At 41.7% G+C, this 13,806-nt stretch overlaps 1 protein-coding gene across 4 annotated transcripts in view; it reads left to right on the forward strand.

Moving 5' to 3' along the window:
• The window catches only part of PAMR1 (peptidase domain containing associated with muscle regeneration 1), a gene marked incomplete at both ends in the record, with an annotated part of 54,901 nt that overhangs the window by 17,209 nt on the left and 23,886 nt on the right, over positions 1 to 13,806 (forward strand). For 3 of the 4 annotated variants that reach the window (XM_084208305.1, XM_084208306.1, XM_084208307.1), the window contains 2 exons: positions 3,626 to 3,843; positions 8,960 to 9,067. In XM_084208305.1, coding sequence (XP_084064431.1) covers positions 3,626 to 3,843; positions 8,960 to 9,067 — 326 coding nt within the window. The remainder of the gene's footprint in view (positions 1 to 3,625; positions 3,844 to 8,959; positions 9,068 to 13,806) is intronic. The other variant, XM_084208308.1, reaches the window with a different exon arrangement.

Below are 13,806 nucleotides of genomic sequence, written 5' to 3' on the forward strand. Positions count from 1 at the left end.
AGGAGCCTCTAATCTGTTTTCAAAGCAGTAGAATGGGGAGTGCAGTAGTTAACAGATGTACTAACTTTTGGAGAAATCAGACTTGCACTCTAGACCCTGAGGGCCAACCACATGCAGACTATGAAGATGTGTCACATGAGATCCATACAGTTCACAGTATGGTTCACAGTTCACTGTTCAACTTTGCTGTTACAGAAGATGGAAGACTTTAACACAAGAGTGCCTTTCTCTTCCTCCCTCTGTCTGTCCTTCCTGCAATCCAATAAACATAATACTAGGTATCACCTTGATGCGAAATAATGTTACATTTCAACTTTGGATGTCTCCAAGAGGGAAGCCTGGACTACCAAACTTCTCTTGTCAGTATCTAATTTAACTGAGCTGGCCAACACTGGAGAATCCTAAAGCCCTTTGCCTACCCTGATGATGAGCCTAACATCTGAGTGCCTAGAAATCTCAGCAGATGATATAGCGCTCCCAGTGAAAGACCAGGAGCCCTCCTGAATGTCCACACTTAACCCTGCCACCCTGCAAGTCCTGCAGGAGGCATAGAGGAAACCTTCTAAGCAAAGATGGAACAGGAGGTCCACACAGAAAGTAACCCTGTAGTGTGTTCTGAGTCAGTTGACATCTTCAAGGTGCACCACCTCAGAGCTGTCCATTGAGGTATTTCAGCAGTTGGATATTGTGGAAAACATGTACATTTCATCTAAAACTTCACCTTTAGGTTACTCCTACACAGAAGGGCAGGTTCACCTAAGCCAACCAACAAAGCCTGCCTCCTGGGTCTGCCATCCATGTTTCCTTCACTGTATTTTCATATAAACGTGCTGATCCCCTCTGTGGGTGGTAGCTGCTTAGAACTGTAATGCACAGCCAGCGCTGTGCTGAATCAGCACAACTGCCAACAAAAGAACTCCTTTTTTCATTCTCTCTGTGCACAAATCCTGTTTGCTGCCACCCTGGATTGCAAGGGCAGGGATGGGGACAGGGTAATACAGAAGGCGAACAAAGTGGTTGTCTTTGCTTACATAGGGCAGGAAAAGTAAAACTCCCAGGAGCACAGATAAATCTTCCCTTGCTTTAAGCTGTGCCATGCAGTCCTTCGGGGCTTGGCTCAGTAGAGCTGTTTTGATAAATAGTGTCTATGTTGAGGTGGTAGTTTGTTTTCTCTTCTTTTTTTGCCAGCCTTGGGGGTTTTTTTTGGGTTGTGATGTATAGGCTCCCTCAGCCTGAGTCATGTCAAGGATGTCTTATCACAGTGGAAGTAGCTCACAACTTTCAATTCTTTTCTTTAGTGCCTCAGCGGAGATGCAGTTTTAAATATGTCCTTTGACTAGAAGCTTTCCTCAGAGGGGTTGGCCAGTATAAGCCCACTGCAGCCACTGATGAAATCAAGACAATACTTTTCATTCCATTTTGTATCTGATGACCTGTAGCACAAAATTAGCATGCTGAGTTTTATAATATCCCAGGGAATTATGATATAATTACGCTTTCACTGGTGAGGAAACTGAGGTCTGTTGAATTGTGTGCACCTGAGGCTTAAACAGCAATAGAACTCATGGTCTGTAAAAGGTCCTGTCAGCTGGGCCGTAGCCAAGAGGTTTTTAAAAGCTTTGGCAGGTTTCCTGACCTGCCAATTCTGAGTCTTAATCACAGGATCCCATGTCGTCAGTACAGTGTATCTGCTTCTTTGCCAAGTTAAATAAAATGCAAGTCAGAACCCCTACTTTCACATTTTCCACTCTGTTTTCATCATTTTTTAAAACAAAGAAAGCAAACAATTAAAACTAATATTCTCTGTATGGTTGTGTCCTTCTCTGTGCCTATGTCTTGACATTCTTTGTTCAGGAACACACACCAAGACACAGTTTACCTTTACATCTATAAATAATACTGCTCCCAGTACATGGTGGGCATTCCAGAAATTTTCCTTTTGTACTTGCACACATACTTAATTTTAATCAGAAATTTACCAGTTCAGGAAACCAGAAAGTATTTTTAGGATTGTGTCAGGATAAACTGTAGCCTGATAAGTGAGACAAAGATGAACTGGTTAATTTTTATTGCTCTGTAACTTCCATGAGGGTAGATCCCTTGGGTATGTTTCACCAGTGAAAGAATGTTTTGAAAATGTAGTGTATAACCTGATACGTGTGAGGATGTCTCTGACAGACCTGACAGAACTAGAATTCAACTCATACATTTTATGCAAAGCAAAGTTGAATTATATCTCTCTAATGCATATTAAAGCAGATGTTTTGTTTTTTCTTCTACATTCCATCAGATGATTTAAAAAAATGAGGGGCTCTGCTCCATTGGCGCAGCTTCCTACAACTGCTCAGTCATTTCTCTGTAGGTAGTGTACTCCTGATGTTAAAAAATCAGCCATATGGCCTGAACAAAGGTGACTGAATGAAGAGGCCTCTTAAGTCAGCTCAAGAGTTGTCAAGGGAAGGTGGAGGAACATGGAGGCCTCCTTAACATGGGGACCTGAGTCTGAAGATGGGAAGAGTATGAAACCGGCTCCAGAATTCTCTTCCCTTCAGACTGTGAGGTCCAGGAACAGATCCAAAATTTGTCTCACCTCTCTGGTGTGAAAATGCAGTCTTTGCAAACCACTAGGTCCACACTGGAATAGGGAGATACAGCCAAATCATAAATACACATCTGCAGTGTTAGGAGTCTTCAGGAAGATCGAGTACATAATGAGTTTCATTTCTAAAATATCCTGCTGAACGGTCAGTAGCAAAGCCTCTCCCAGGCCCATTTCTTCTCCTTTTCCTGCTGTACCAAGGCTGAGCCCAGCCCCCTGACCATTGTACATTCTCTAGAGGCACTTGGTGTTGCTCCTTCTGTTTCTCGTTCATATTCTGGTGGGGTGCTTTGGCTCTGTGCCCACCTGAATTCCAATGGCAGCATATAGCATGGCTGTTAATGAACAAAAGCCTTGCACAGTGGCTGGATCGAAGCTAGGAAAGGACAGACATTGTGGGAAAAGGCTTTAAGTATTTCCCTTCTGCACTAATTCCTGTGCCTTATTTCTGCTCTCAAAAGACGGGCAAGTGGCACACATTGGGGATTTACTACCATTTTGCTTTCTAATGCAAAACGTGCTGTAGTATTTTGATTCTGTTTCTGTGGCTGTTTCTGCTTCTGTTACATCCCCAAGCTTGCCTTGTATCCCTAATTGCTGACTTCTGAACATCACAATGTAAACAGTTTTTGAACCTTATTATTTTATACTGCAACTCTCAGTACTTAGAACTTTATTTAGGCCAAATAGAACAATTTTTAGCAAACAATGACAGTAGAAATATGCCCCCTTCATATTTCTGGATGGAAGTTCTGACACTGTGTTATGGTTGCATGTTTATAGACTGTTTGACTTCAATTTAGACTTCACTGTTCTGACACTTGTATGTTCTCATGAAGCAACTGTATAGAGTTGAGCCAGCTTCTAAGCGTCATGATGCAAAAATTGAGATGAGTGAGGGGTCTTTGTGTAGTTAAGGACTTGTTGATTGACTGAGGGAGGTAGGCCCTAAATATCTAAATGCCCAAATAAATAGTATTCAGGGTACACAGGTAAGCAGTCTGATTGTTTGTCCTTGTTCCCAAGATTTTCCATGCTGAGCCTGGAATTTGATTATATGTGCCAGTATGACTATGTGGAGATTCGTGATGGGGACAATTTGGACAGTCGAATAATAAAGAAATTCTGTGGAAATGAGAGGCCACCTCCCATCCGAAGCACTGGGTCTTCACTCCATGTCCTCTTCCAGTCTGATGGATCCAAGAACTTTGATGGATTTCATGCTGTCTTTGAAGAAATTACAGGTAACCTAATCTAAAAGTGGAACATGCCACTCACTCTCATTAATTCAATTTCACTAATCTCTTTGCCTGTTTTGCTTCATTAAAAACTTTCATGCTGTGTTGCCAACAGCAACTTACATAAAGTCAGTGTGGGGAAGATTCAAAAGCTGTCAGATGGCATGTGAATGTGAGGATCTTCTAAAAAAGACTAAATTCCTTCTACTTGTGTGAAGAACAAGCACATCAGCCAGCGGAGAAAAGCTGCTGTTTTGTGTGACTTTTCTGTTTGAATTGAAGAATTAAGAGCACAGAGGAAGTAGAGGAAGGGGCATGTGTATCTGCAGTGGCAGAAATGCTTAATGCTGTATGCAGGGGGAGAGTCATTGTCTCAAGTGGCAAAAAGCTGATGCAAAGTCTCATAGATAGTTCAGTGAAAATGCCCTTACAGAACTCCTGTGTTGGCTCATATACCATTAGGAATTAAAAAAAAACCCCAACCAACCAAGACCAAAACAAACAAAAAAATCCCCGTGTGTACACAGAACTAATTATTTTCTTTAAGAAAAAAAATGAAGAGGCATTTCCCATTCTGTGATGATCTCAGTGTAATGAATGACAGAAGTGGGGCTCCAGAATTACTGGTTTCATTACTACTCAGTGCTTCAGTCCCCTACCTTGCTTTCCATAGTTTCAAAATAGCACTGAAACTGTAGCTGGCTTGTCATTTTGCTATTGGATTGCAGCAGCCTCCTCACTCATCCTGAATCTTCCTTGTTTAGCTATGTAAGGAATTTTGGTCAAATCTATCTACAGAACTCCTGGCACAGAAGACTAATCAGACTGTGCTGTTTTGCCATAGATAAACACTGCAGGATCTATGACTCACCATAACTTGCCTTCTGTACACCCTGGTGACCCACATTTCATGAGGTCATCCAGGGTATATCTGGCTCAGGAAATTTAGTTAGTTTATATAACCCTTATATAAATACACAAACCTAGCTCTTAACAATGATCAGAGGTGTATCTAGCAATCTGAAATGTTCATACTTCTGGATGTAGCTCCTATGCCATTTCTCAGCCTGCCCTCTTCTTCAAATGTCACCTTTAGTACCTGTTAGCAGGAGCAGTTAGCTATTGATAAGTTGCCTGGGCTTACAGCAGGAGAGGTGATAGAGAACAAATGAGTGTGGCGTGGGCTATGTTGCATAAGGGCTGCCTACACTCAGGGAACTAACATTTTCCATATGGTGCAAGCTGAATTGGTTCTGTTTTCTCTGCCCAGCAGGGAACACTCGGTATTTGAATATTGTTTAGCACTTTATTTCCGCCCCATTTTGAGTGGTAATTATTCTGAGGCTGTGAGGCTGCAAGTGTGGTAATCCACACAGAGCACATTGTAAAGGGCTTCTCAGAGTTTGTGAGGAGCTCTATTTGTGCACTTTATTATGAGGCTGTTCTGGTCTAATGTGTAGTGCAGTGAAAGGCTTTTCAAACACTCCCAGTGTCTTTTTATGTGAAGCACTAACCTGGCCAGCAGGACCATTTAAGGGAAGAATAGAGTGTGCATGGGGCAGCATAGAATTGAAAGTGGGGGCAGCACAGGATCGAAAGCTCTGGCAGCACATTGAAAACTGAAGCATTTGCCCTGAAATTTCCTTCTGTGCACAGCACTGTGGAAGAGCCAAGGTCCCCAGAACAGATTTCACGGGGCTTACTAAAGCAATTCCCTATGCTGCAGGTGAGAACAGCAGCAACAGAAGTGCTTACAGGATGTGGACTAGAACATGAAGGTGATCTGGTGTCTCCCCAGCACCTTAGTGATGTAGTGGAAAGGAGTAAAGAAGTATGTTAAAAGTGAATTCCTTCTTTTTCTGCCTCCTCTTCCTGTGAGCTCTATACTGGCTTAGAAGCCATAGTTTGCTGAAGCAGGGACACTGACTGCACAGAGATTACTGGTTCAAATTCCAGAAAGGTCTTGATTGATACAAAATAAGCTGCAAAGCCTATATCTCCTTTAGGAAAGGTCACTGTGTGTAGGGTTATTAAAGGATGAGACCCCACAACCTTCTGTGCTCGCTAGTTTGGAAGCAGGTGCTTGGTGCCATCCCATGCCAAGTGTGAAATGGGAACCAGTAATTGGCATGAGTGACTAGAAGTCACTCAACAGAATTCAGATGAGAAGCATGGGAGGCCAGATGGGGAGCTATCAGAGTCTTTTAAGGATTAGACATATGCTGGATCCAGTTAGATGAAAGCCAGTTACTGACTTTCAATAACGCTTTCCTTTCTGTACACCCAAGCTAGTGGACATAACATAGTGGCTTTAACCATTTGTAAAGCATATTGTCCCTTGTTGTTTTGACTTAAGCCAGGAAATCAAGACTCCTTAAAACAGAAAAAAATATTTAGTGCTTTTTAGTATGAGGCATTTTCAAGGAGAGTATCTGACACTTACCCTTATTCACTTGACTTGCTTACTTTTCCAGAATCAGGAGACAAAGCTGGGACAAAGACAAAGATAAAAGTTCGCTAGCTTTAACCAGTGACTACAAAAATATCAGTCTGTAAGGAGTCTTCTACTTCTCCTTCCCTTTCTCAGTGATATTTTACATTAGTTGTATACAGTACAATTGCCACATATATATTTTCCTTTAACAAATGAATTACTGTCCTTATTCAGGCCTTAATCTTCAATGAGACATGAAAGATATTCATTGCCTGGCCATGTATAAATTGCTCTTACATCACCACATGAAGCCTCCAGAGAAATCTATATGTGGCATTTATATATTTCTTACCTCATGCCATCTGGATAATAAGAAAGTTCTCTGAGAGAAGCTGCTCTGAGGTTGGTCCATATGGTGGCAGTGACAGATCCTGGCACACGGGGGCTTTTCCTGAGTTGGGAGACACCTGAGCAGCTTGTGGGAGGTGCTGAGGAGATCTGCACATTACCAGAACAAGCACCCCTCTGTACCTCCATGCCTTTCAGAGCGGCCCAGGGTGCAGCCAGGGTGTGCAGCAGTTCATGGCAGCTTGGGCGGGCAGGGAGGGCAAGGTCCTGCTGCAGCTGCAGAGCAGAGCCCAGGGAGCAGCACCCCCCTGGGAGGGAGCGCAGCCATGGTGTCCCCTTGGCAGGAGCCATATCCTCTGCCTGCACCAAGAAGGAGGTGATGACCCAGGCAGGGCTGCCACATAAACATGGAGCCATGCAGCTCTGGCTGCAGGGAGGGCCAGAGCCTGTCTCTTTTGACTCAGTCATTCCTGGCAACCTCTCTTCCCATAGTCCTCGAGCACAGGGACTGCAAGGCAAGGACTGGGGCAGTGAAGTCCTTCCCACCATAAGAGATGATCAGTGTTGTTCCTGAGTAACCTCAACATACATGAGTCTCTGGGACCTGATGACATACACCCCGAGTCCTGAGGGAATTGGCTGATGTAGTTGCCAAGTCGCTTTTCATGATATTTGAAAAGTTATGGCAGTTAGGTGAAGTCCCTGGTGACTGGAAAAGAGATAAAAATGCACCCATTTTTAAAAAGGGATAGAAAGAAGGACCACAGAAACTACTGAGACCTGTCAGCCTCACCTCTGTGCCTGGGAACTTCATGGAACAGGTCCTCCCAAAAGCTGTGCTAAGGCACATGGAGGATGGGGAGGTGATTCAGTACAGCCAGAACAGCTTCACCAAGGGCAAGTCCTGCCTGACCAATCTAGTGGCTTTCTAGAGTTGAGGGACTACACCAGTGCACAAGGGAAGGGCTACAGATGTCGTGTCTATGGCTTTTATAAGGCCTTTGGGCATGACCACAACATCCTTCTGGATAAACTGGAGAGATGGATTTGATGGGTGAACTGTTCAGTGGATGAGCAATTGATTGGATGGTCAGACCTAGAGAGTGGTGCTCAACAGCTCAGTGCTCCAGTGGACATCAGTGACAAGTGGTGTCCCTCAGAGGGCCATATTGTGGTTTGGATTTTGTATGGTAACACACTAATGTTTTAGTGATTGTGAAGTAGTGCTTACTCTAAATCAAGGACTTTTCAGTTTCTCTCGCTCTGCCAGTGAGGAATTGCACAAGAAGCTGGGAGGGACATGGACAGAACAGCTGATCCAAAGTGGCCAAAGAGATATGCCATACTACAGAATATCATAAAAACTGGGGGGAGTTGGTTGAGAGCATGGTTTGCTGCTTGGGGAGGGGCCACTTCAGTGGTATGGTGAACAACTGTGTTGTGGATAGATAGTTTTTTCTCTCCAGCATTATTTCTCTCTCTCTCTCCCCCCACCCCCCCCTCCTCAATGTAATTATTATTCCTATTATTATTATTATCATCATCATATTTTATTTTATTTCAATTATTAAACTGTTCATATCTCAACCAATGAGGTTTAGTTTTTCTTTCTCAATTCTTCTCCCCTCCAGCAGAGGTGGAGTGAGTGGCAGCATGGCATTTAGCTGCAAGCTGGGGTTAAAGGTTAAACTACAGTAGTTCTATTGACTCGTCTCCTCTTAAAGCAGGCACCAAAAAACATTTGTGTGCATGTTATTGCACAATGGAATTTGCTGGTGTTTAATGCACAGTTACACATTCTGATATTAGGTTATGCTGGTGTATACAAACTGTATACCGTTTGATGTGTATCACTGTTAGACTGTTGTATGCAAGAGTTTCCCAGGGACAAAGTAACTCCCAAAATCTAAAACAAAGTCTGAGACACAAAAAAAACCCCACAAAAACCATGGATCCCAGAACTTATCCCTAAAGTCTGGGTTGAATGGCAGGAAAAATGTAGGTTGCTATTAGACTTCTTTAATTTAGTCTAAGCTCTAAACATTAATTGACCTTGATGTAAATTATTTTTGTTCCATAAATCTTTCCCACCACTTGACGGCAGTTAAAGGAAAATAGTAAAAGTAACGTATACTGGGAAAAGAACTGCTTATCCCTATTAAATCCCTCCTCTAATAAGTAAGGGCTGAAGACTTTTTGACATGCATCAGGCCCTTTACTGTGTCTTTCTAACTTCTAACCATGTTAATATGTAATTTACCCCAAGACACAGCCACCATGAGCAAAAACAGGTTCCCCATCCTATGAGAGACCAGGAGCATTCTTGCTTTTCTTTTACAGCTTGTTCTTCATCTCCATGTCTCCATGATGGGACGTGCATTCTGGACAAAAGCAGCACCTACAAGTGTGCCTGTCTGGCTGGCTATACAGGAAATCGCTGTGAAAACTGTGAGTAAAGGCACTGTGTGCATGACCAGCCTCCAGGGCTGTCACTGATGCATTAATTGTAAGGAGTGTTGTTGGTGTGTAGGTTTGGTCAGTCATAGATTCAGAGAATGCACTGAATTTCTTGTGGCATTTTTTAAGACATGTTTCTTACAGTTCATGAAGATTTTCATTCAGTCATTCTGGAGCTTTATGTCAATGTGTAAAAAGGTAAAACAGACTTGAAGCTGGGAAACTGCACACAAGAAATCTTTGTAATGGATTAGCCTTATCAGACAGAAGTATCTCTGCCTACTGCTTTCCACTATGTGCATCAGCTGTTCTCTACTGAAAACACATACCCCAGCTGAGGCCTGTGCTTAATGCTCTAGACTGAGTTAGTCATAGGAAATTCATCTTTCCTCACAGTCCCCTTGAAAGCAGAATTTTGGCACCATGAATGAAAGAGACTTGGGATCAAAACAAATGGAAAAGGGTAGATTCTGTTCATATCTGTACCTACAGTCTTACTCCTGGTTTTGTCCTGACAAGTGAATTGTAAAATTACTGCATTCAAATTAATTGTCTGTTCCAGTGATTTACTTCTTCATGCATGAGAAAACCTTCCTCTAACAGGGCTCAAAAGAGCATGAGGGAGTAAGAATTTTGCAATATATGCCATGATAAAAGCTGTATCATCTATACTAGCTGAAAGGAGCATTCTGCAATACTTAAAGTCACTGAGCTGATCCTGGAAGATTTCACTGACAGAGGTGAAATCCACTTGGGATCATATTTAGCCCAAGACAGAAAGCATGGCTTACTCTATCCTGCTGTGGCATTCCTCTGGCTGTAAGGCGCACAAATGACATTGTATGAATAGAGAAATGAAAACGGTAGAACAGATAAGTGCATGTAATGGAAAGTAGAGTTTTCGTTCTATCTCAAAGGAAATATACACCAAACTTCACTTCAAAATCTTTTCCCCACTTATGCCATTGTTAGGAGTGGATTTATCCCCTGAAAGTTCTTTTATTTCGTGAGGGGAGTTATATGATAGTGGCATGATGCCTCCTTTGATGAATCATTTTGAGGTAAAAGACCTTTCAATTTCTACACGTCCAGAAGTAGCTCAGACATGAGGAGAGATCATTTCATATTTTCCATAAACCTGAAAAAATTTTGTTTCTGAACAGATTGCACAGATTCCTGGTATGTTTTCTGTAGGGAAGAGGTTGCTAAAAAGTGGAAGTTCCTGACCTCAGGACTGAGTGTCTGGCTCTCCTGCTAACAGCCTCTTTCCTGTGAGTAGTTGTTTAGCAGGTCATTCAGGGTCTGGAAACTCCTGAGCTCTTTGCTACTGCTCAGCAAGATTAGTTCTGCTCCTTTAGAATGGAGTGAGGCAAAAAAAAAAAAAAAAAAAAGAAAGATTCCTGTCTGATTCAGAACCAACCAAAATTTCAAATAATTACATTTCCAGCAAACCTCAGCCCTAGTTTTGGCAGGCTCTACAGTACAGACAAGGCAGAGAATGGAGCCCATATTCTTTTACTGACTCTCTTTTGTAATTCCAGTGTAGAAGCTTCACCCGTGCAACCCACAGAGCAAACAACAGGGGAGATAGTTGAAAAACAATAGGATGAGATTTCTGTCACTGTAAGCAATGAAAGGTACAGGTACTAACAGGATGAAAGAGAGGAGACAATTAAACATATATGCAGTAAGATTTTTAACTTGATTAGAATTTTGTAGTTTGATTTGTGAAAGAACAACTTTGGTGGATAAAATTCTGTTACATTATGATGTTTGTGGCTGTATGTTTGCCTTTTACTCATACTAGGCAGTAATATAGGTGCTTTTATTTTCCAGCACCTATATAACTGCCTTCTATGTGAATAGCAAGCCTCACAGTTAGAAAACATCATGGCAAATCTTTTTTCTCTCTAGCTTCAAGTATTTTTTTTTCTTAAGATATTTCCTTCTGCTTTGCCAAAACTCATCCTAAGTATTTTCCAATGTACGGGGAGAAAAGCCAGAAAATTAAAGTTTGATTTGGTTTTTTAAGAACAAAAGGAAGAACTGGGAAAAATATCTATGTCTGTAATTCTTTAAAAGCTAGTTGGAGTTTCCTCAACAGCCTTTTAATTTAAATGTTAAAGAGAGATTGTGTCTTCCTGAGTCTTGCTTTCTGTTATGTCTTTCAACAACAGTGCTGTCTTTTGAGGTAGAGACAAGGGAAATAGATTTATTTCTGCAAAAATCCGTCATAAAATAGTCACTTTTCAGTATGGAATATGACTATGGGCACTATAAGACTGACTTTTTTTCTGTCTGGTTTTCTTGAAATCAGGTGCAATCCCATTAAAGTTAATGGATAAAAAGTAGGTATAAGAGAGAGGAAAATTAGAGCCCCTTAATGTTAAGTGCATGTAGAAGCTCTGAGGTGGTGCAACAGAAGGCACCCAGAGAGATATGAGGGTTTTAAAGAAATCCAAGGGACATAGTTCAGATGAAGAGAGTGGGATTATCTCAGGAATGAATTAAGGCCAAATTAAACAAATTTAGCAATGAGGATTTCATGACAGAATCAGAAATGTTTTTTGTCCCTTACCATCCCAATGCAACTCTATCTTTTGTCTGTTACAAAGTTCAATTTTAAAGATGTGGGAATCACTATTGGAATTATGGAAATCACCCTAATGAGATAAACCACAGGGAACCTATTGTTTCCTCTGTTAAATGTAATTCCATCTATTTAGCAGGATGATCAACATTGGTCAAGCTGCTTTCCTGGGGTCATATTTAACCCTAATTGCCCTGTCACTTACAATTTGCAATATTAATAAAATAATCCAAGGTACAGTTTACTTACAACTAGCAGTCTCTTTTATCTTCTACTATGGCAGCCAAGAAATTAACATTTTGTTTACAATTTGAAGGGCTAAAATAGTGATTTAAAGGTTTCAACAGCATGGAGCAAAACGTAGCCATTTATCTTTCTGACAGCTGCTAATATATTTCAGTCAGTCCTGTTTCAGGGCAAGAAATATTTTATATAAATATGTCTGATTTCACTCCCAAGACTTAAAAAAAGGTATATGAAATTCTAAAACAAATGCTAACCTTCTATCTTCTCACCCAAAACACAATAAAGACAAATACTAAGGACAGAAAAAAATACCTTCTTAAAGATGAACATGCTTTGCTATCATGATACAGTAGGAAGAGAAAACTAACTCCTCTTTTAAATACTTGGGCTTCTTTCTGACCTTAAAGTGAATTTGCAGTATACCTACATATCCCTCCCAGTGACCCCTTAGCTATGCTGACATGATTGAGAGCAAACTCAGGCTTTTCTCTTTGACCTTTGTATATTCTAATGCTGTCAGAGGCATTAGGAACCCACAAAATCAGATAATCTTGTTCTCCTAGCATACAAATGCACTGAGACAAACCAGCCACTTCATCAAAAGATGCAGGGGAAAAGTAAGGGGAAAAGCTGACTAGTGCACAACCTGCCTGCTAAAAACCATCCAATCTAGTGTCAGAATGTCCATGACTCTGTGCAGTGTGACAACTACTTGTTCAACTCAAACTAAGAAGGGTCTTTTCCAAAGTTTCCCTGTTGAGTTTGCCTGCTGAGGATGCAGCTGTAGAGACAGTATTGCTGGTACCCCATAGCAAATGCTCTTGCCCTCTGCTTGTCCTCCTCCTAGAACGGGCTGTTCTGACTCAAGAGTCCTCCCAGGGCTTGCTGGCCCCAAAGCAAGAGACCTTGACCTCATCCTGCCCAGAAATTTCCTGTTACCTCTATTTCAAACAAAGCCAGGCAAACTGGAGTTCCTACGCAAATAAGAAGAGCTTGACTGAATGGGGAATTCAGGGCTGAGATCTGATTTCCATTTTTATTCTGTTTCTTACTCCTGTCTGCCAAGTAGGAGAGGTTTGTTCTGCATCCTAATGAAGAGTCTAATCCAACTGACAAAACTGTATAAACTAACTCCTTGCTGTAGCCTTTGATGTTGCTAGGGCTGGCCTTACTGTGTGCCAACAGGCCTCTGAATATAGCTTTCAGGCCTTTCCCCACAGCTGATATAATCCACTTCCATCCTTTTGGCCCCATACATCTGTGACTTGGGCTGGTTCTTAGGGATGTGCTCATCCTATCAGAGCCTCCTTATATCTAAAACAGGGAGGAAGCATTAACATCCCACCGACCACACCTCAGCCCCTGTTCTGCTGTGGGAGGAAGGAGCCCAGCTGTCAGCGCTTGGCATAAGCTAGACAGAGTTTGAAACGCAGCAGAGCTGAGGATGAGGCACTGGGGAGAGGTTCTGGGCATTGAATCTAGTTTTCTTACCTAACCTTGGATATGTAATGCAGAGTTTTCTAATAGCATGCTAGAAGGGTTTTTCTTAATTTTGTCAGAAAGATTCTCAGTAATGGATTTCAAGGAGTGCCATAATCACTGTGTAAGTGTATAATTACATTATATCAGTGTATAATCACTTCACCATTTACAGCTCTCACGTGTTACACCTTACCTACACTGCATTATTGCAATGGAGAACTTCAGGTATAATTAAATAAAAACCCCAGAGTCCTTGCTTGCAATGTTGTACTGGAAATTAGTCCAATTCCAGCTAGGGAAAATGCTCCAAATAGAAATATGACTCTTAATTTTTCTGCTCCTGGGACTGTCAATGGGTCTTTTTTGGTTGGTTGGTTTTTTGTTTGTTGTTTTTGGTGGGGTTTTTTGGGGG

The sequence above is a fragment of the Fringilla coelebs genome (assembly GCF_963513975.1).
Source record: "Fringilla coelebs genome assembly, chromosome: 6".
Taxonomy (NCBI): Eukaryota; Metazoa; Chordata; class Aves; order Passeriformes; family Fringillidae; genus Fringilla; species Fringilla coelebs.